This window comes from Malurus melanocephalus, unplaced genomic scaffold, assembly GCF_030028575.1.
Source record: "Malurus melanocephalus ecotype Western Australia unplaced genomic scaffold, MMel_1.1 scaffold_89, whole genome shotgun sequence".
Taxonomy (NCBI): Eukaryota; Metazoa; Chordata; class Aves; order Passeriformes; family Maluridae; genus Malurus; species Malurus melanocephalus.
The window spans coordinates 1,776,659-1,796,273 of NW_026623321.1; the positions used below are offsets into that span (position 1 = coordinate 1,776,659).

General features: G+C 45.1%; 2 protein-coding genes across 6 annotated transcripts in view; both read left to right on the plus strand.

Annotated features, from left to right (window-relative positions):
- The window catches only part of PEX5 (peroxisomal biogenesis factor 5), an 11,274-nt gene extending 225 nt beyond the window's left edge, over positions 1 to 11,049 (plus strand). The window contains exons 2-16 of one of the 5 annotated variants that reach the window (XM_057368275.1): positions 142 to 345; positions 800 to 835; positions 1,025 to 1,157; positions 1,846 to 1,980; positions 3,012 to 3,117; positions 4,312 to 4,402; positions 4,771 to 4,887; positions 5,253 to 5,345; positions 5,521 to 5,640; positions 6,226 to 6,369; positions 8,474 to 8,544; positions 8,703 to 8,918; positions 9,056 to 9,221; positions 9,415 to 9,572; positions 9,930 to 11,049. In XM_057368275.1, coding sequence (XP_057224258.1) covers positions 196 to 345; positions 800 to 835; positions 1,025 to 1,157; positions 1,846 to 1,980; positions 3,012 to 3,117; positions 4,312 to 4,402; positions 4,771 to 4,887; positions 5,253 to 5,345; positions 5,521 to 5,640; positions 6,226 to 6,369; positions 8,474 to 8,544; positions 8,703 to 8,918; positions 9,056 to 9,221; positions 9,415 to 9,572; positions 9,930 to 10,131 — 1,938 coding nt within the window. In that variant the 5' untranslated portion in view covers positions 142 to 195 and the 3' untranslated portion in view covers positions 10,132 to 11,049. Of the gene's footprint in view, positions 1 to 59; positions 346 to 799; positions 836 to 1,024; positions 1,158 to 1,845; positions 1,981 to 3,011; positions 3,118 to 4,311; positions 4,403 to 4,770; positions 4,888 to 5,252; positions 5,346 to 5,520; positions 5,641 to 6,225; positions 6,370 to 8,473; positions 8,545 to 8,702; positions 8,919 to 9,055; positions 9,222 to 9,414; positions 9,573 to 9,929 lie in introns of those variants that run through there. The other 4 variants (XM_057368274.1, XM_057368276.1, XM_057368277.1 and 1 more) reach the window with 4 other exon arrangements.
- Positions 11,050 to 16,733: 5,684 nt separating this feature from the next.
- On the plus strand, positions 16,734 to 19,095 carry LOC130574827 (epidermal differentiation-specific protein-like). Its single transcript, XM_057368298.1, has 2 exons — positions 16,734 to 16,823; positions 18,293 to 19,095. The coding sequence occupies exon 2, from the start codon at positions 18,346 to 18,348 to the stop codon at positions 18,874 to 18,876; it is 531 nt and encodes a 176-aa protein (XP_057224281.1). The 5' UTR covers positions 16,734 to 16,823; positions 18,293 to 18,345; the 3' UTR covers positions 18,877 to 19,095.
- The last annotated feature ends 520 nt before the right edge of the window (positions 19,096 to 19,615 follow it).

Consider the following 19,615-nt stretch of genomic DNA (forward strand, 5'->3'; position numbering starts at 1 on the left):
TGGCTGTCCCGGCGGGCGGGTGTCCGTCCTCTGCCGGGCCGGGCCCGCGGGGGAGGCGGCGCTGGCGGGTGGCAGCCGGGTCGGGGTCAGGCGGTCGCTCCGCCCGGCGCTCAGCCGCTGTCTGTGCCGCTCCGGCGCCAGGTGCAGGCGCGGCGGGGTTCGGCGCCGACCCTCTCTCCCTCGCTGCCCGGCGCCATGGCCATGAGGGAGCTGGTGGAGCCGGAGTGCGGGGGCTCCAACCCCCTGATGAAGCTGGCGGGGCACTTCACGCAGGACAAAGCCCTGCGGCAGGAAGGACTGCAGGGCCCGCTGGCCTGGCCCCCCGGGGCGCCCGAAGCCGCAGCCGTGAGTGTCGCTCTGCTTTGCTGGGCTGGGGCTGGGTCCTGCCGGGGACTGGGTCGCTCAGCACGGGCCGGGGGTGAGCAGGCGGGGGGGGCTATCGGTATGGTTGGTGTGGTGTTGTGTTTTTTTTTTTTTTTTGCGGAAAAAGGCCCAGGGTCACCCGACGCAGAGTGTTGGGATGAGGGCGTGATTGTGGGCGCCCAGGGGATGTTGGTGGCCCTAGTGAGCTGTGTGCCTTGCTGTCGCAGGCCCTAAGCCAGGCAGTGGTGGGAGGGGGTTGGGCAGGATCCCTCAAAATGTTACTGCTCCTTTAGGTTTAACAGCTAATGCAAGAAAATGTTGACAGCCTAAGCTCAAGGAAGAGGAAGATATGATCTAATTGGGTCATGCTGTGTGTGTGTGTAGAAAGGGGTATGGGATCAAAACTGTTGACACAATTGCTCACTATTCCCCGCAGGTATCCAAACCACTTGGAGTGGCCACCGAAGATGAGGTAAGAACTGATTGATTCATCTCCTTATAGCTTTGATTAATCTGCTTAAAGCTTTTCTCATCAACACTGTTTGTCATTTTACCCCTTACCTGATGGTAATATTTCCTTCTGACAAGCCCTTCTCTCACACTCCATGGCTCTGCCTGTTGATCTTCTATGCAATGCTTGTAATCCATCTGTCTTTGGCAGCTGGTTGGAGAGTTTCTGCAAGCGCAGAATGCCCCTTTGCTGTCCCGTGCACCCCAGACCTTTAAGATGGATGACCTGTTGGCTGAGATGCAAGAGATTGAACAGTCAAGCTTCCGACAGGCTCCTCAGCGAGGTGAGGGGGAGCTCATGAAGTAGGTGGAGAGTTGGAAAAAATGTTGATGTTGTGGTTAAGATCCTAGCAGGGTAGTTCCTGTCCACTGAGCACTTCTGAGATTGTATCTCGAGTATTGTTTCTAGATTTGGGCTTCCCAGTACACTGATCTACTGGAACAAGTTCAGTGGAGATTGATAAAATATTCAGGCACAAGAATGCTTGTTGTAAGAGGAAATGCTGAGGTAACTGGACRTTTTAACCTGGGAAAGAGGAGTCTGAGGAGCAGAAGGTGGAGTGTCTTGTTACCATCTTCAGTGGTCATGGTCAGGATCATCACAGCAGTAGTCAGGGGAAGGACAAGGGAGAATGAACACAACCTGTGGAAAGGGGAACTGACTAGGTATGTGGAAATATTTCTTGCCTTGGAGGAGGCAGTTCAGTATTGGAACAGGTGCCTAGGGCTACTGGGGAATTGCCAGCCATGGACAAGTTCAGAAGTTACCTGATGAATGCCCCGAGCAACCTAATCTCTAGCTTTAATGCTAATCTGCAGTGAGAACTCTTGCAACCTCCGGAGAGTCCTTCCAAGTGAAATATTTCTGTGATTTTATTCTAACAAAGATCAGAGGTGATTAGGGTTAGGCTGGAACATATAAATGATACTTTTGAGTGCTTCTCACTTCTGTTTTTTTTTTTCTCCCTGTAGCTCCAGGTGTGGCAGCCCTGGCATTGTCTGAAAACTGGACCCAGGAATTCTTGGCTGCGGCAGATAGCGCTGGTGATGTCTCTACAGATTACAATGAGGCTGAYTGGTCACAGGAGTTCATTGCTGAAGTGACAGGTGAAGTGTCCATTTGGAATTACTGTCAAGATGATGCCCAGTGTCATGCCTGTGTATAATGAAGAACTGCTGAATGTGAAATTAGGGTATTGCTTTGGGCCCAGTAGTCAGTGTTTCCTGTAGCAGCTTTAATGGGGTGGAGGGTGGGAAAGCTGCTTTGTGATGGTGTTATGGTTAAGCCAAATTACGAACAATGTGGTGTGGAAGCTTTTATTTAGATGTAAGGATCTTTTGGTTTTACTTAGGTTACTTAGAGTACTTAGGAGAAGAGTGCTATTTAAACTGCTTTTATAAAAATTGTGATTCAACTGATGCAGGTTGGAGGTGGCCTGGTACTGCTTCTTGCTTACATGTTTTCTAATTCCCTCTTGTAAGCCTAAATTTGCCTTTGGTACAAAGGTAAATATTCTTTAGTGCGCTTTGGCCAAATATTTTGTGCCAGTTGCATGGAGGTAGAGGGATGTTACACACTAGAAATACTTAACTCACTGCAAAGTGAGTRTTTCTGGCACAAAGGTTAAGCTTTATTTGCAAAGCGATTCTACATTGTGGATAGAGCTGGGTCTGGAATAGGCTCATGTTACCACCCATGCCCTAATCTGTAAATTGTTGAAAAGATTTAAATAGATGCTCTTCTCTTCTGCAGGAGTGGCCACTGTAGAAAGCTGGGTAGTCCCATTCTTTGACCTTCACTCTTTTTATTTCTGGGAAGATAAATTAGAATTTACAAAGGTCTTTGAGAAAGTCCTGATGAAAACCTAGTGCTTTATAGGCTGTGCTTTTCACAGAGGCTTGTAATGCATTGCTAATTTTCTTGACCTACATAATATCCTACAGGGAGCAGATGAATAAGTTGTGATATTAAAGCTGAAAATCATAAGTTTATTGTCACCACAGTGTCATCTGTACTAATTCACTGTCTGAAACTAAGGCTTCATTTCTAGATCAGAAAAAAAAAGAAGGCAGAAGAAGCAAGCATAAAGGTGTGGTGGTCTGCCTGTCTTACTTTTCTCCCCATTCTTCCTTTGCAGATCCGCTGTCTGTGTCACCTGCCAAATGGGCAGAAGAATACCTAGAGCAGTCAGAGGAGAAACTGTGGCTTGGGGAATCTGAAGATCAGTCTTTGGCAGATAAGTGGTGAGTCTGACTGCTCAAGACTAGCTGTTGCTGCTTGGGTGGGTGAAGTTTGGAAAGGTGATAGAAGTCTGCTATGGCCTGAATGCTTTTGAGTCATCTAACCTAGACTGATTTTCTCAGGCCTTTARTTTCAGAGAAATGAGGACAGAAAGGAGGAAACAATGCTTGGAAACTGAAGTTTTTAAGAGATTGTAGCTTTTCTGTTACCTAGTTTCAGGAAGATACTTTGACCATGTAGGCTAACTTCATGTCATGCGTAATGCAAAGGCTTCTTAAAGTAATTTTAGGAGTGAGTTCAGGAACATTTTTCTGCAACAAATGCTTTTTGTGAGACTCTACTAGTTGTAAACTTTCATCATGTAATTCTCCCTATCTGAGAAACCACTTCCAGCCTTTCCTTGATGTGTTTCTAGATTCAGCCTTCTACATATTATTTACATGTGGTTTTCATGGTAGATTAAATAACAGTGTGTGGATCATCTCTCTGTAGGTACCTGTTGAGTTCAGTYAAGTTTTTTGATTAAAGAAGCGAAACACACACAATTTGGGCTTCTTAGATCTTTCCTTAAAAGAGATTATGCATATTTGGAATCTTCTTCCTCCTGGTCCTTGCTTTCTCTGATAGTTTTCTGCAAATAATGGACATTCCCAAGTTATTGTCACCAGTTCCAAAAACTTCCCCAATACTGACTATAGTGGTAACAGCTAGAACTGGTCCTACTCTGCTGTAAGCCAGACAAACCATATTGAGTTGTGTCTTTGCTGTGAGCCCTCAGTCCTCTGCAGAGCTGATGCTTTTCCAAGACACTGTTTTCCTCTTCAGTGGGCATGACCTACTTTCTTTGTTCCTGGATATATGACCTTGTTTCTGGTAGTGCTAAAACTTGCAATGTCTGATGGCATGTGAGCTTGGCAAGGAATCCAGATTGCTCTGCAGAACTGTGCTGACTCTGTAATTGTTTAAATCTGCTGCTGTTKGTGTCAGTCGCTTGCACAGTTAACATAGTAGTAATTTTGAATTTTTACAGATGGGTAATGGCACTGAATCACTTAAGAGAACCCCAGGATCTTTGAGGAGAGGTTGTATCCCTCAATATTGTTGTCTGGCCCATGGTGTAGGCTGTTGTTAGTGAAAGAGTTTGCTGTTGCCTGGTATCAGACTCTCTCTTTCCCTTTTACTACCTTGGAGCACAGGTATGAGGAATACCAACCTGAGGATGATCTTAAGAAAACTGTTACTGATTTCCTCTCTAAAGTGGATGATCCAAAACTCAAGAATACTGAGGTGAGAAATCTATCTGGGGCTGAGAGATTAATTATTACTGTGAAATAGTAATTCTATAATTAGTAATAATTACATTGCTGTGAATAAGGGGTGTGGGGAATTGAGAAGGGTGAAGACAGTGAAGGAATAAAGCCTCCTGTTGTCCCATGTTTCCATTTCTTCCCTGATTCCTGGGAGTTGAACCCTACAATCCACTTTAGATATTACCCATCTCCAYTGTTGTGAAGTCTGGTCCTCCCCACCTTTCCGGGCCTGTTGTGCTCGCTCTGCAGAGAGAAGCCCTCTTAGTGAAGGAGGGGGGCATGGGTAGWGGGCTTGTGGGCACAGCATCTGCCCAGCTCCACCCTTGTTTCGTTTCTCTGCCGCAGTTCCTAAAGTTTGTCCGCCAGATCGGAGATGGGAGGGTATCGATCGAAGCTAATCAGGTGACCCACAGAGACCAAGATCAGGCAGAGCAATGGGCAGCTGAGTTTATACAGCAGCAGGTAGGAGCCCCAGGCCTGTATGCTCTGAAGGAAGAAAGTATTTTGCCACAGTTCACAGTCTGGGAGCAAAGGAAAATGGCAAGTCCAGCTCTCAGYGATGCTGAGGGAGACAAGGGAGGGGCTGTTGGGCTCTTAGCAGAGTCTAGCCAGAAGCTGGGAAAGTGTTTGGACAGTTTGAGTTTTCTCATGTCCCACAGCATCTGGGAGGAAGAGGAGATTCTGATGAATTTGTTTCCACTTCTTAGGCCCTCAGTTCTTACTGATGGGGAGGAGGGGTCGTTACAGACCTTCCTGCTGTTTTGGGATGTGCCCTGAGGTTGCCAAATTCTAAAAAGGAAGGTGTGTTTCTGTTTCCAAACTCCCAGGGGGCATCCGATGCCTGGGTGGATCAATTTGCGCGATCTGGGAACATGTCAACTCTTGATACGGAATTTGAGCAGGCAAAGGCTGCTGTGGAGGTAAAGCTGGCTGAGAAGGAGGGCTGGGGTGCCACTAAGAGCCCATGGTAGGGTTACCTCTCTCCTGTGCATGCTCTGAGGAGGGCTGGAAACATTCAAGAGGGAATTCTCTGGCATGTCTRTAGACTTGAGTTTTTGGCTGAGGTACTCCAGTCACACTTTGTTCTCCCTTCAGTCAGATGTGGACTTCTGGGACAAACTCCAAGCAGAATGTGAGGAGATGGCCAAGAGAGATGCAGAGGCTCACCCTTGGCTCTCTGAATATGAAGACCTCAGCTCCTCATCATATGACAAGGTAGTGGAGATGAGGSTCTCTGAGCCCTAGCACTGTGATGGGCTGTCTTGGGAAGATGGGCAGTGTGTCTGCCTCACTGTCAGTTCCACAGATCCTAAATGCTGCTGGAATTCCTTTGCACACTGATGCTTTGCTGTCACTTACACCCTCTGATTATCCCAGATCAGCTAGGGGTTAAATGTTTTCACTTGGGCTTGTCTGCAAATGCTCTCTGGTTCTTGTCCAGCACCGCGTACCAGTGAATACAGGGATTCTTTGCAGTGAGTTCAAGTGTTGTGTCCCCTGGCCCCATCCCTGTTGCCCTCCAAGCTAATAACGTCCATACAAAATGTTTTGTCTCTTTAGCAACTTATTCCAGGTCTGGTTTGAGGTATTTTTCCAGCACAGAGCAGGCAGAAAGAACCACCATTGTTCTCTGATCTGCTGCAAATTAGCAATGAGGACAAGGTGCTGGCTAGTCTGCAGCTTGAGTGTTCCTGGTGCAGCAAGACTAGATTACACTGTGCTGTGCTGTAGAGAGTGCTCTTCTCCCTAAGCCTGTCTCCCAGCATTAGCCCCTATCTGTCTGTCTGTCTGCCCTGCTAGGGTTACCAGTTTGAAGAAGATAATCCCATGAGGGATCACCCAGATGCATTTGAAGAGGGACGGAAGCGCTTGGAGGAAGGTGACCTCCCCAATGCTGTCCTSCTCTTTGAGGCGGCAGTGCAACAGAAGCCAGATCATATGGAGGTGAGTGACAGCAGAGGTAAAGGGCTGAGGTGTCAGGGTGGGTGTAGAAAACTCACTTCAATGTTAGGGCCCATGCAGGGTGTATGAAAACACCTCATTTTTTTGTGGCTCTGAGTTTGTAGCTGTTATGTGTGAATCCTCAAGGGAACCTGTGAGCAAGGAGGTTTCTGACTTAAGGTCAGTTACAGGAAGCACAAAAGTTGTCTGGCCCAGAGCTGTGTAAAATCTTTGGAGCACATGAGACTGCATGGAGCCAAGAAAAGGAGTCTCAGCTCTTAAGTTGCTTCTGTGAAAGTCTTTATTGGCACTGTAAGTTTGGAGAAGCTTATAGCAGATCACTGCTTTCYGCTGCCCTGTCTCTGTGTTAAATTCTAATTCTGAGAAGCTCATTAGACCAGGGGTTCTGACTTAAGTCTTTCTTCTAGGTACTAGGGGAAGATGTGACCCAAAAGGGTTGAAAGAGATGGCTTGAGTGTTTTCATAGTCTTAATTGAAGTTTTGGGCCAAAGAATGATTTTTACACTGAAGACAGAGTTCCAGCTCCTCATTAAGTGAACACTTTTTCCCATAAATCACTTAATCTTCTGCAGGATGACTTGAGAAATGAAAGAGTCTGTGTGCCTTTTTCCARGGGTAGAGGGTGTAGATATTCTGAGGAAGAAGAATGCATATACACCCATAGTGTCTGTGTCTGGGATGCCTGCCTCAAGGATCCAGGACTGCTGAATTTTCAGTGTCTTTCAGTGTTCAAGCCCTGCTAATTATATATGACTGGACATATGTAATTTGATTACCCTGAGACTTAAATGAGAGTGACATTTTGGAACCAAGATTCCTGGCTTCTGGGAATAGGCATCTAACTTTCCTGGGTAGTGGTAATAGGTGAAAAGTAAGSAGAAGGTTTGAAGATGTGCTTTAGTTTTAACGTGGTCAAAAGGTGGTGTTAATACTCTTAGCACTGTCACTTTCTGCTCAGAGGCAGTGTGAGCCTGAGCATGATGGAGAGGTACTTGAAACCTTAGGGGAAGAAATCTGGCCAATTCTGGCTGACTGAATTGGAAACATTCTGAATTCTTCTACTGTGACTTCAAATAGTACAGGAGCAGTCAAGRCTTCACAAATGGTACACTGGTCAAATAGACATGAGCAATTGCTCTGAAGGAAATGTCATGTTTGCTTTGGTCCAAGTCACAACTTTACCTTAAATCTCATCAGCTCTTCTGCTGGCAGAACACTGCAGTTATCACTGGTCAGCTCTGCTTGAATTGTTGGTAGCTATGTACARTGAGGCATGAGGGATTCAAGAGAGTCAACTCCCTTCTGCATGTGATGGCTAGTGCAGGGTTTCTGTGTCTGCTAATGAAAGTTTCCTTCCTTGAGGCAGTGGGTTCCTGCATTTGTATCTTACTGTGATTCTGACAGTCACACCAGCTATCTAGCATATTTTGGAGCCAAGGGTGTGGTTATCAATATAAATTTGAACTGATGCTTTGGATTTAGTGCCTAGTTAAATATTMCTTATATTAGCTGCTTGGAGATGGAAGTATTTTTCATGTACTGGTGTCATGATGATTGGAAATTCAGTAAAATAACAGTGCTTCTACTTTCAGGTCTGACAGTCAACTCTCCAAGGTTACTTCTTGCTAGTGGACCACTGCACAAGTACATACAGCTGCCTGCCTCGGGGGTCTCCTTATTATTAGCACTGCTGCTATGCCATTTTGTTCTTGGGAAATAGGAGATCTGCATTTTCCTCCTTCCTCTGCAGTTTGGCCACAATTAGAAGTTAAAAGTGGAGATTCTGTGATTTAAAAGTGTAAAACTTCCAACAGTTGCTTTATGATAGATTTCCAGGTAGACATTCACTTCTGTTCACTATAACAATGCCAATTTTATTGTCTTTGAGGACCTATGTGCCATGACATCTGTGTATCTTTTGAGAGGAACTTATACCTGTGGCTAATGTGTATACTTCAGTCTATTTGATCTCACTCTAAAACCATGCGGGATAATATACTGGATTTAATCTCTTGTGTTTGTGGCTTATTGGCTGTTTTTTTCCTYAGTGAATGAGTCTGATTTTGTACATCTGTGTCTTCCCCAGGCCTGGCAATATCTGGGAACCACCCAAGCAGAGAATGAGCAAGAGCTTTTGGCGATCAGTGCCCTGAGACAGTGAGTGTTGCAGCAGAGCTGCTGAGCGTGGCTCCTTGTCAAGTGTCACAAGGACCATGTGGCTGTCACAGGATGCTCTGTCTTGTGTTACCTCCTGTGTCTGCATGTCTCCTACACTGATTTGATAGTGTATTCACTTCCCTTTTTTTGACCTGCAGGTGTCTGGAGCTGCAGCCTGGGAACCTCACGGCACTTATGGCTTTAGCAGTCAGCTTCACCAATGAGTCCCTGCAGAAGCAGGCGTGTGAGACCCTGCGGGACTGGCTGCGCCATAAACCGGACTATGCCCACCTGCTGGACAAGGAACCAGAGGAGAGTGTCTCAGGGACAAACCTGGGGCCTTCCAAGCGTGTCCTAAGTTCCCTGCTGTCTGAGTGAGTTATGGTTACAAATTTCAGCTTTCATCTGAAAGGCTTCTTGGAGGCTCAGACTGGTCCAGACAGGAGCAGAATGAGCAGCCCAAGKCCAGCTCTCCCACAGTAGACCAATATCCTGTTCTGTACTTTTCCAGCTCGCTGTTTATGGAGGTGAAAGAGCTGTTCTTAGCAGCTGTGCGCAGCAACCCCTCAACTGTGGATCCTGATGTTCAATGTGGTCTGGGTGTCCTTTTCAACCTCAGTGGCGAGTACGAGAAGGCTGTGGATTGCTTCAGTGCTGCACTAAGTGTGCGCCCCAATGTAAGAAAGGGGCAGACTGTGGGTGCTGGAGGTACTTGGAGGTTTATTAGTGAACATTTGGGTGTAGGTGCTGCATGTATAAGAGGTGCATATTTGGAGCGAAGGAATAAAGACAGACAGGGAAGGAAGAGTTGGCTTGGRGCTTAAAGAGATCCAGTTCATCTCAGCCCTGTCTCTGTGCTCCCTCCTCCAGGACCACCTTCTGTGGAACAAGCTCGGTGCCACCCTGGCCAATGGGAATCGGAGTGAAGAGGCTGTGGCCGCGTATCGTCGGGCCCTGGAGCTCCAGCCGGGATATATCCGCTCTCGCTACAACCTGGGCATCAGCTGCATCAACTTAGGCGCCCACCGGTGAGCACAGGATGGGCAGCTCTGCTGTGACCCATGAAATGTGTGTGCTTGTGGGAGAGAGACTGCCATAGCTTACAAGGGCAAGGCTGCACTGCCTGCAGCCTTCTCTTGGCACAGGAAAGCAGACTGAGTGTGTGGGCTCTGCCCAGAGATTCAAGTGTCATGCATTTCCAGTGGCCGTCTGCACTTCTGATTCTTTYAGAGGGAAAAGGGGGACCTCTGGTTCTGGAGCAGGGCAGGATCTGGTGAAGAGGAGGAAATTGTTTTGGAGGGGAAATACTTAGGAAGCAAGTGGGGAAGGGAGTGTGAAATGTACCATCTTTTCCACTAAGCATGTGTATGTTCTCCTGTTGACAGTGAGGCTGTGGAGCACTTCTTAGAGGCTTTGCACATGCAGCAGAAGAGCCGAGGCCCGCGGGGGCAGCAAGGAGCCATGTCTGACAACATTTGGAGCACCCTCCGCATGGCCCTCTCCATGCTGGGGCAGAGCGACCTCTATGGGGCAGCYGATGCCCGTGACCTGCCCACGCTGCTTCAGGCATTTGGCCTCCAGCAGTGACTCTGGGATGGGCTCCCCTGCGAGTGCAGCGGTTGCCTAGCCCAGCAATGAGTGACCTTTATTAGGGATAAAACGTTCACAAGGGTTCACACACMTCTTTGCCCTGGTAGGGCAGATCATTGGCAACGGTTAATTTTCAAGTACCCCCCTGGTGAAGTGTTCAACTTCCCCCACCTGTCTGTGGCCTGAGCATCTCTGAATGGTTCACATTATCACCTCCATGACGACTGACACTTCTGGTTCACAGATGATCAAAGTGGGGAAGACAGCAGCGTCCCACCCTCTTGCCAGACTGCCTTTGCAGTAGTGCCCAGYTTGGCTGTGAGACCTTGGCTGTGAGAGCCATTCCACCCAGACTGCCTGCCAGGGCGTGTCTCAAGTTCAGGCTGCTTTGGAGAGGTGGAATTGCTGTTTTCACCCAAAAGGGTGAAAAATTCTGGGGCTTGAGCATGCCTCCCCACGTATGTGCTTGCATGTGTGTATATGTGGGTTGCTAGGGAAAACTGGGGCAGTAGTCCCCTTTTCTGCCACTGGTCACTTCATGGTACGGCCAGATGCTGCTTTCTCAGTGTCTCTTCATGAAGCTTTTAAGACAAGAGTATTGTACTGATGGTGGGGACATGGGTGGAGGCCCTTACCCTGTCAGGGTAAGGGGAGATCCCAGAGTTCAGGCTTGAGAGAAAGTCTATAGAAGTCTAAAATGTAGCCTCTCCCAAAATATGGTGGGGAAAGGGGTCAAGTCTTAATTTTCTCTTGCTCATCTGCCATTGTTTTCCTTTGTGCAAAAGTCCCCATCTTGTGTGTAACTGAATCTTGTTAATTATAAATATCTGTATATGATTCTATTGGGGAAAATGTTTTTTAATTGTAAAGTATTTTGTATAATAAAGGTATAAGCCCACTGCTTTTCAAAAGATAGATCAGCATCTCTGTTTCTGTCTCCCCTTTTGACCCAGGTTTTGCTTTATTGATGGCTTGCGTGCAGATGAAGCTTAAAGGACCTCATTTTGCTGTAGCCCCAGGCTTCAGTTCAGTGAGCCAGCAGAAGAGCTTCCATGTGCCAAAAGCTCTCTTTTTCCTTGCTTAGGTTTAGAGGTCAGTGATGAACTTTTTGTTCATCTTCTGGCCCTCTGCAGTGAGGGAAGTTGTGTTATATTTTATCACCTCTTCAAAGACTGTGACTGCTGCAGTAGTCAAGGCTGGGGGCTTTGGCAGGGAGCACTGCCCCTTCCTCTTCCATCAGGCACCTGTTCCTTAATACCTCAACCTCACAGGCTTGTTTTTCTCTTGCTACTGGAGCAGAAAGTGTGTGCAGAGAATAATATTTGCTCTATGTTTTCTGAGCTTTGTTTTCTCCTGTGGCACTGAGACCTACATGCATTGTTCTGAGATTGCTGTAGTGAATGCAAAACATCTTGCTGCTTTTGCTGGCTGAAAGGAAGGGAAATGCTGCTTCTGTGTTCTGCTMRTCCAAACTGCTGGTCAGAGATGTCTTTTGGTTTTTATTGTTCTTGGTCTTTCTGTCAAGTTCTTTGCAAGTGATAGAAGACATTAGTGCCTATTCTGTGCCTCACTGCTGTCCACTGTTTTCCCTTCCCCAGTTCTCTGCTGTTGTTCTCACCACTGATTTCCTTTGCTTCTGGTGCACCACATTCCTGTATCTTCATATTCCCATTACTATTGCTTGGCCTTTCCTTTTTCTCATCCTCTGGATTCATTAATGCTTCTCCTCTCCTGGTTTTTCTAGTTGCCTCAATGTCCCTTGCCATTTGTTCTAACCTCTTGCCTTTGTGCTTGGTGTCCTTCCCTATCACACATTTCCACCTGTCCCTGCAGGTAGAGTGGGCTSTTACCATTTGTTCGCTTTCCCTTGTAAATTGTTCTCTCTCAGGATAATTCAGTGTATGTTTTYCCATCACATTTTTGATGTGTTTGTGCTATATTTCTTCCTTCAGTTTTTTATTTATTTGCTCCTTAAGACCATGMGAATTCATGGAATCTCTTGGTGATAGCTTTAACATCCAGCCAGAAAATGAAAATATGCTTTGAGCTCCTTGAACCTCTAGCCACAGTGCTCCTCATTAGCTTCCATCCTTGCCAAGGATGTGGTTGTGCTGTCTTTGTTTATACTGCTTCACCACTGCAGTTTCCTCTCTTGAGCTGCTGACTCTCATGATTCTGAGTTTTCTCAAGYTGCAGCCCTCTGAGCTCATGTTTTGGGTTTCAGGCTTCAGCCTGTTGTGCCTGTGTGTGCTGAAGTCCTTCAAGTCTGGAAGGCTCTCAGACATGTCCTGCTCTAGAGGAAAGCCCTAGGGGTGGTGACCTGAAGAGGGTCTTCATGGAAAGAGCGAAAGGGCAAGCAGATAGTGGCTACTCTCATATTCTCTAGGAATCTGCTGTTTGAAATACTGCCTGACCTAAAAGTTGCATCAGTATGTTTTTTTTTTTTTTCCGAGCCTTTGGTGAATTTATTCTCTGCCTGTTACTTGCTGATTTTTAAACCACATGCTGCCTTTTGTCTTTACAACATCTTGTGGATGCACACGAGAACTGTGTTTAAATACCTAAAGTATTTTCTTTTGTTTTTTAACCATGCTGTCTCTGTCTTTGGGTTCTCCCGTTTGAGGTCCCGTAAGATGTAGCAAATGGTCCTACTACAGTCCATGTGTCCCCAGGGGGATCCCTTTCCTTTCCTCTGTCTTTTTCATTTTTCCTATATTTTTGCCAGTACTTCTCCCATGTCCTAGCCTGCCTCAGAGCCCTGACCACAAACATTCTGCCACTTTCTCACCTCTGAGTTGGCCCCTGATGCTCAGAAGTCTTTTGGCAGGCAAGGAAGGGCTGARAGCAGCACAGCAGCTCTCTGACYTCTTTGCCAGAGCAGACKCTGGCAGTTTCTTCAGGTGATGATGCCTTGATTATGTAGGTAAATGTTCCTTTGCACCCACACGAGAGAAGAGAATCTATCACTGCCATGCTGAGTACAGCAAAGCACTGTCTGATATTTTCTGATGCTTTTTACATGCCTACAACAGTTTAAGACATGTAACATTTTAAAACTCTGCAGCTGTTTATGACTTTAGGAAGAGTTGTAGGTACAGAGGTCCCCTGAAAAAATCTGCTGCCGGGTGGGTTGGGGTTTTTGGGAAGCGTTTTCATTGCTCTGCTGCATTTCTGAAGCAGAAGTGACACCTAGTGTTTAGTCGAGGGCAGGTCCGTGTCTGTCACACATGCTTGGACSGGGACTCAAGGGTTTAGAAGCACAACTTGCTAATTAAACACGAAAGGAGCAAAATGCTGGATGAATTTTCTAAATGTGTAKCTGTAAAGACAAAATTTGGTACTATGAAGCTAGGACCGTCTGAGGGTGTGTGATGCCTTCCCCCAGCTTCTCCCTGGTACTGAGCATGGGTCTTTGTGTTTGTGGAGTCCAGGTTTGCAACTATTCAAGGGAAACCCATTTGTACATTTATTAAAACACCCAGAAGACAACCCAGCTGGGTTTCTGACCTTTTGAACTAACAATTACTACACAGACAAACTGTTACCTTTTCCTTTATCTGGGAAGAAGAGACATAGAAAAGGAAATAAGAGTTAGAAAAGATCTTCACTTTACTTTTTTTCGTCTGTATGTTGTCAAGTGGGCAACTTGTCAGTCTGTATTTGCTGTGCCTCTCTTCCCAGCACAACTTCTGTGGAGCTCACTCCTTGTGTTGTGACTAAATATGCAACACTCATTCCATAGGATTCTATCATCTCTCTTTTTGCTGAAAAAGTGGTATTCAGTTTGCTTTACTGATCAGTTGCAACTAGGAAATGCAGTAAACAGGAAAGAAAAAGAAGGGGAGTTTGTATGGGGTATGTGCTAGGCAAAAAAAAAAAGAAAAGGCCTTCTCCCATCCTCCAAGGGTTTGGTGGTGAATGCATTTATGAGTGTGTGGCCTGTTCACAGCTTGGGGTTGAGTGCTCCAGCTGCATGCTCCTACACTGTATTTTTGGGGACAGTTTTGTTTGAGAAACAGAAGTCTGAGAGCCAAAAGTGGGAAGGAAACTTTGTGATGAAGAATTAAGTTACTTGTCCTAACAATTGCCAAGTGAGTAAAACCCAAAACCGTCACTCTCTCCAACTGCAAAAACCCCTCCAAAACAAAGAAACCAATGTTCTGCTGCCTTGAGTCCAAAACTATCAGGCAAAAATAGCAACAAGAAACTGGGGAGGTGTAGTTCATGTGTGATTTTATTTTTTTTAAATCTTTTTGTTTTAAAGTAAGGAATAAAAACAGGTGAGTGATTACTGAGATACAAACTAAGGTATCCACTGTGACAGAGCAGAATAGGAACAAAACAGGATTTGGTGGGTGAAGGAGTTTGTTGTTAATTAGATTTTCTACCATTTTACCTTTTCCAGCATTGTAAAGTGGGTGTGTATATGACATCCACASCTTTAAATGAAATTGTTTTATCACCCTGCAATCTAGTAGTAAACAGTCTCTAAACAAAGAAAGAAAGAAATAAAATAATCCCCAGCAGGAGAGAGATTTTTCAACCAGGGCACACAGTGCGAGGACAAGGGGAAATGACTTCAAGCTGACAGAGGGCAGGTTTAGGTTAGATATTAGGTAGAATCCTTTACTGTGAGGATTGTGAGGCACAGGAACAGGTTGCCCAGAAAAGCTGTGAATTCCCCATCCCTGGAAGAGTTCAAGGCTGGGTTGGATGGGACTTTGAGCACCTTGTCTAGTTGGAAGGTGTCCCTGCCCCTGGCAGGGAGGTTGGAACTGGACGATCTTTAAGGCCCCTTTCAACCCATACTATTCTGTGATCCATAAGGAAAAAAAGCAAACAAACCCAACCCACAAAGAAAACTCCATAAATATTTCCAATATCAACCCCCTAACCCCACCCTGTGGTGTTCTGCTTTGTTCAGTGACTTCCTTCCTTGTGCAAAAAGCCCCATATAGATGAGATTAACAACATTAAAATCCACTTAGTTTTTAATCCAGTAACACTAAGACAGATGGTCAATCAGAACCAGGAACTAATTTCTTTGTGTGAGTATTTGTACAGAGATCCTTTACCACGTTTTTATAGCAGCACGTCCCATCATACATTGCCTTTTGGTTTTCCTTGAAGCCATGAAAATTCCYGCTGCCAGCTTTGGTGCTGCAGGGAGCATGTGGATGACTTCAGCGTTCACTCTTGGCTGCTTCACTGTGCACTGTAGTTAAGATAGACTCAGTCTTTGTGATGCCTTCGTGGCTCATACATTTGGCCAAAGGGCTTTTCTGAGTTTGCAGGTGCTGAGAAAGGTGGGAGTGCTTAGTTCATTATTAATTATATCATTACACATAACTTTTTTTTCCAGAAACACAACTAAATAATTTAAAGAATAAAACATGCTAGCAAGCTAAGAAGAATGAATGTGTTTCAATGAAAGCATAAATTTGTGTTATTTCAGGTTGGTTTAGTCCCTCTTTCAAGCATTCCTCACATTGGTGTGCTCATTCTTCCTCCCTTTTCTTACCAGAGAGGAGGCACAATGGTTCAGGAGTGGAATGGGGCTTTCTCCGTCCCAGCAGCACTGAACTGTAGATTGAGGTCACTGCAACACACTAAATCACATCTTAAAGGTGTGGATTGCCTGTCCAGAGAAGGACTTCTCATCTAGCTGTTGCTGTAAAATGAGGGGCTGTTTTTCTTCAAAACCCCAAAATGCAAATTTCCATTTGCTTCCAGCCTCTGCAGGGAGCAAACCAATGGGCCACATGGAAAAAAACCCAAAGCCTCAAGTGTTTTTATGCTGGCTTGGTTCTGTGACCTGGCACACCATGGGTTCAGCCAAGCACCCCTGAAAGAGATACAGCAYGAGGATTTGGCTGGAGCTGGTGCACAGGCTGCTTGGTTTGCAGGGATGAATTGCCTTYCTTCCCAGCTCCCCATCTTCTCCAGTTATTTCCTACCTGACAGACCAGAGGTGCCTCAAATGAAATAAGGAAGATCCTGTTGCTTTCTCCTGCTTCAGAATGGCTTTCAGGCATGYTAGCCAAGGAACCTGTCTGAAAATRTATTACAAAGTGAACCTACAATGAGGAAAAAAGAAAAAAAAATTGTCATTGCAGCTTTGCCAGAGCCTTCTGGCCCTACTTTRGCAGCTCTGCACTCCTGTAGCTGTTCAAATGGCTACATAGGTGAGAAAGAGGWAGGSAATTTAAYAAAACCCTACTTAAATGCCACGTCTGTCAAGTGGACATCTCCCAAAAAAGCTCGTTGGAAAATTAACACTATTTATTATAGGTGCTTCGAAGGTAAACAAAAGGTAAACTGCAACAGGCAGAAAAATTCTACATACTGTGTGTCATAAAGTACTTGGATAAGTTTTTTATTACTGTGATTCATCTGGCTTCTGAGAAAGACAACCAAGAATCAAAGTTCTAATGTTTTATCAAGGACTTACACTTCAACAGACTTTCGACCCAGAGCAATAACAAGGCTGGTTGATAAATCAAAATTAAAATATAATAGTTAATGATTTTTGTTCACTTATTGGCCATTTCTSAGTTCTGTTGRCTGGGGTGTTGCACAAGACTCCAGAGCCAGTATAAATGGGGGCAGGTGAGACACCTTCCCCAAACTGCAGCCCTGCACTGGAGGAATCGCCCTCAGCTCTGCCCAGCCCTGCAGCTGACAGCAAGGTGAGAGACACACTTTGTGCAGGAGAACTGCAACGGGTTCTGGGSCAGCTGCTGTGGAATGCAGGGGAAGGGAAGGAGGCTTTAGTGTTGGGATGAGAGGAGCAGCACGGACGGGAGGGTCTGCTGAGTGCATGGGCAGAGACTGAACCCACCTTGCAGGGGCTGGGGAGAGGCTGCTGCAGGAGAAACAAAGCTTAGCAAGGGAGAGGGTGGAGGGGGCCAGTGACACACAATTCTCAGRAGCAAAAGTGAAAATATTTTACAGATTTATCCTGGTCAAGGGATCTTTATGTTGTATCAGTAAAATGAAATGAGTCACTAGTAATGTTTTTTCTACAAGTAGAAAGTCATCATAATAGTGCTTAACCAGTCAGTAAGTCCAAGCTCAGGTTTCCTCAGCTTCCAAAAATGCTTTTATAACTGTGAAGAATCACTTTTTTTTTTTTATTTTTTTTTTTTTTTTTTTTTTTTTTTTAATTGAGGTTTAAGTGATTCAGGTTTTTTAATTATGATGCACTTCTTGAGTATTAGTATGGCTTTTAATCTTAGTGGGCATACCTGTCTTCTCCCATCCCTTCTCAGAATCAGCTAGAGGAATGGCTTCTTTTGTCCCATATGTATCTGCCCTGAGATCTGAATCTTTGCTTCAGTAGTTGTTACATTATTTAAAGAGGGAGCTGTTACCCCAACTGGTTGCTCATTACTATTCCTGCAGCTGTTCCTAATAAACGCTGTGGCTTTTTAACTGAGCTCAGATGACTGTGTGGAACTAGATATGTGCATTGGTAGTAGTGTTAGAAAAATATTTTCATAACCTGAAATTTAGTCTGATTTAAAGARCTGATGCTTAGCTCTTGATTGTTTCTCAGTGTATGACAAGAGCAGGAATTTCTTTATTTCAGTAAAATTTCATATAAACAGAGGAATTCAAAGTTAATTTTTCCCCTTAAAAATAGCCTCCTCCATTTTAAGTAAAAAAATGCACTTTCTTTTAGAAATTAATTGTATGTCTCACTGCTTTTATACTGCGTTCTATGTGGATCATGAAACTTAGTCCAAATAGTGAGTGCCACTTTCTGAAGTAATTCTCAATTGCAATGTCAATTATCAATTGAAAGATTTATCACTGGCTGTATATTTCATTTCATTATTATTTAGGTTATGCCAGTAAGATGTTAAACAAAATGCTCAGGTGTCCCTTACACGTATACATAAGCAAACATACACAATTAAATGAAACTAGATGGTTGTGGTGTACATATCTCATCTTACATTTTTCCTCCAAATTCAGATTTATAAGTCATATCCTCACTCTTTCACAGCTGCTGTTTATCCTCTGCTAAATATCCTCTGCTGAATATGTTTTACATTTCTTTTTTACCTTTTATCCCCTCTRGTCTCCAGCATTTTGTGTCTGTTATGTAAAGGCCTCTTGCAAGCATTGCTTGTTTTCTGTTCATTTTCTGCAGGCTGCCATCCAATCCCTATAGCAGAAAATCTGAACTCCAGAAGCCCTGCTGAGATGGGGAAAATCATCATTTATGAACATGCTAACTTTGAGGGTATGTCCAAAGAATTCCAYACCAACATTGCCAAYCTRAAAGAYGTAGATTGGAATGAYTGTATCTCCTCAGTGAGAGTAATYGGCCAGCCTTGGGTGGCTTATCAGCATGAAAACTATAGAGGACAGTTACTGGTACTTGAGGAGGGAGATCACGAATTTGTTGGCAAAAAGATGAATGACAGGATCAGCTCTCTGCAGCTGATCACTGAAAATCTGCACCATCCCCAGATCACTCTCTATGAACATGCTGATTACCAAGGGAAGGCCAGGGTAATTACAGAGGCAACCAACCTAGCTAGGGGACATGACAATAACAGCACATCTTCACACAAAGTCCAGAGAGGTGTCTGGCTGCTGTGTGAGGACAGCGATGGAGGTGGATTTCAGTACATTGCACGAGAACACGAACACCTGCCAAATTACAAGGCAATCAAGTTCAATGACAAGCTCTCCTTCCTGCGTCCCCTTCGCCCTGGCTGTGGCTGCTAGAATGCAAATCCTGCAACGCTGAGAAAAGGTGCAGCCCCAGCAAGAAATTTGAAGACCTCGTTCTCTGTCTCTGCTTGTGTCACTTTTCCCCAGTGTCACAGGACCACCGAGTGTGAGAGCTCTCTGCTGCACTGCAGATCTGTGCATCTCTATCCCACCTTACACTGTTCTCCTGCCCCATGAATGGCCTCTGCCATTGTCTGTAATCCAGTTTGMATTGGTGCCAATAAAGAATCTTTTGCAATCAGCAGTGGGTCTGTTGTATGCATTTTTAGAAAAGATAAATATTGCCCTTTCATGGTGAGAAGTCTCTGTACCTGGAGAATGGTTCATGCAGTCACTTGCAAATATTTTTCCTAGATACCTCCTGAAGAATTTTATCTCCTTCCGGTTTCACTGGTCAGTAACATTGCAACTAAAGATCTTGGTGAGCATTTTGATGATTGCTGTGATGCTGGCCCAACTCTCACCTGTAGCCTGTATTTATCTATCACATGATTGATTGYGTCTCAAGGCATTGATCATAGAATCATAGAATCATAGGAAGTCTGTGGCTGGGTGGTACATAAAAGATCATCCCATTCCAAGCCTTGTGCCATGGGCAGTGACAMCTTCCACTAGAACAGGTTGCTCAGAGTCCCATCAAGTCTGGCCTTGAACACTGCCAGGAATGGGGCATCCTCAGCCTCTCTGGACAACTTGTTTCACTGCCTTGTCACCCTCACAATAAAGAACTTCT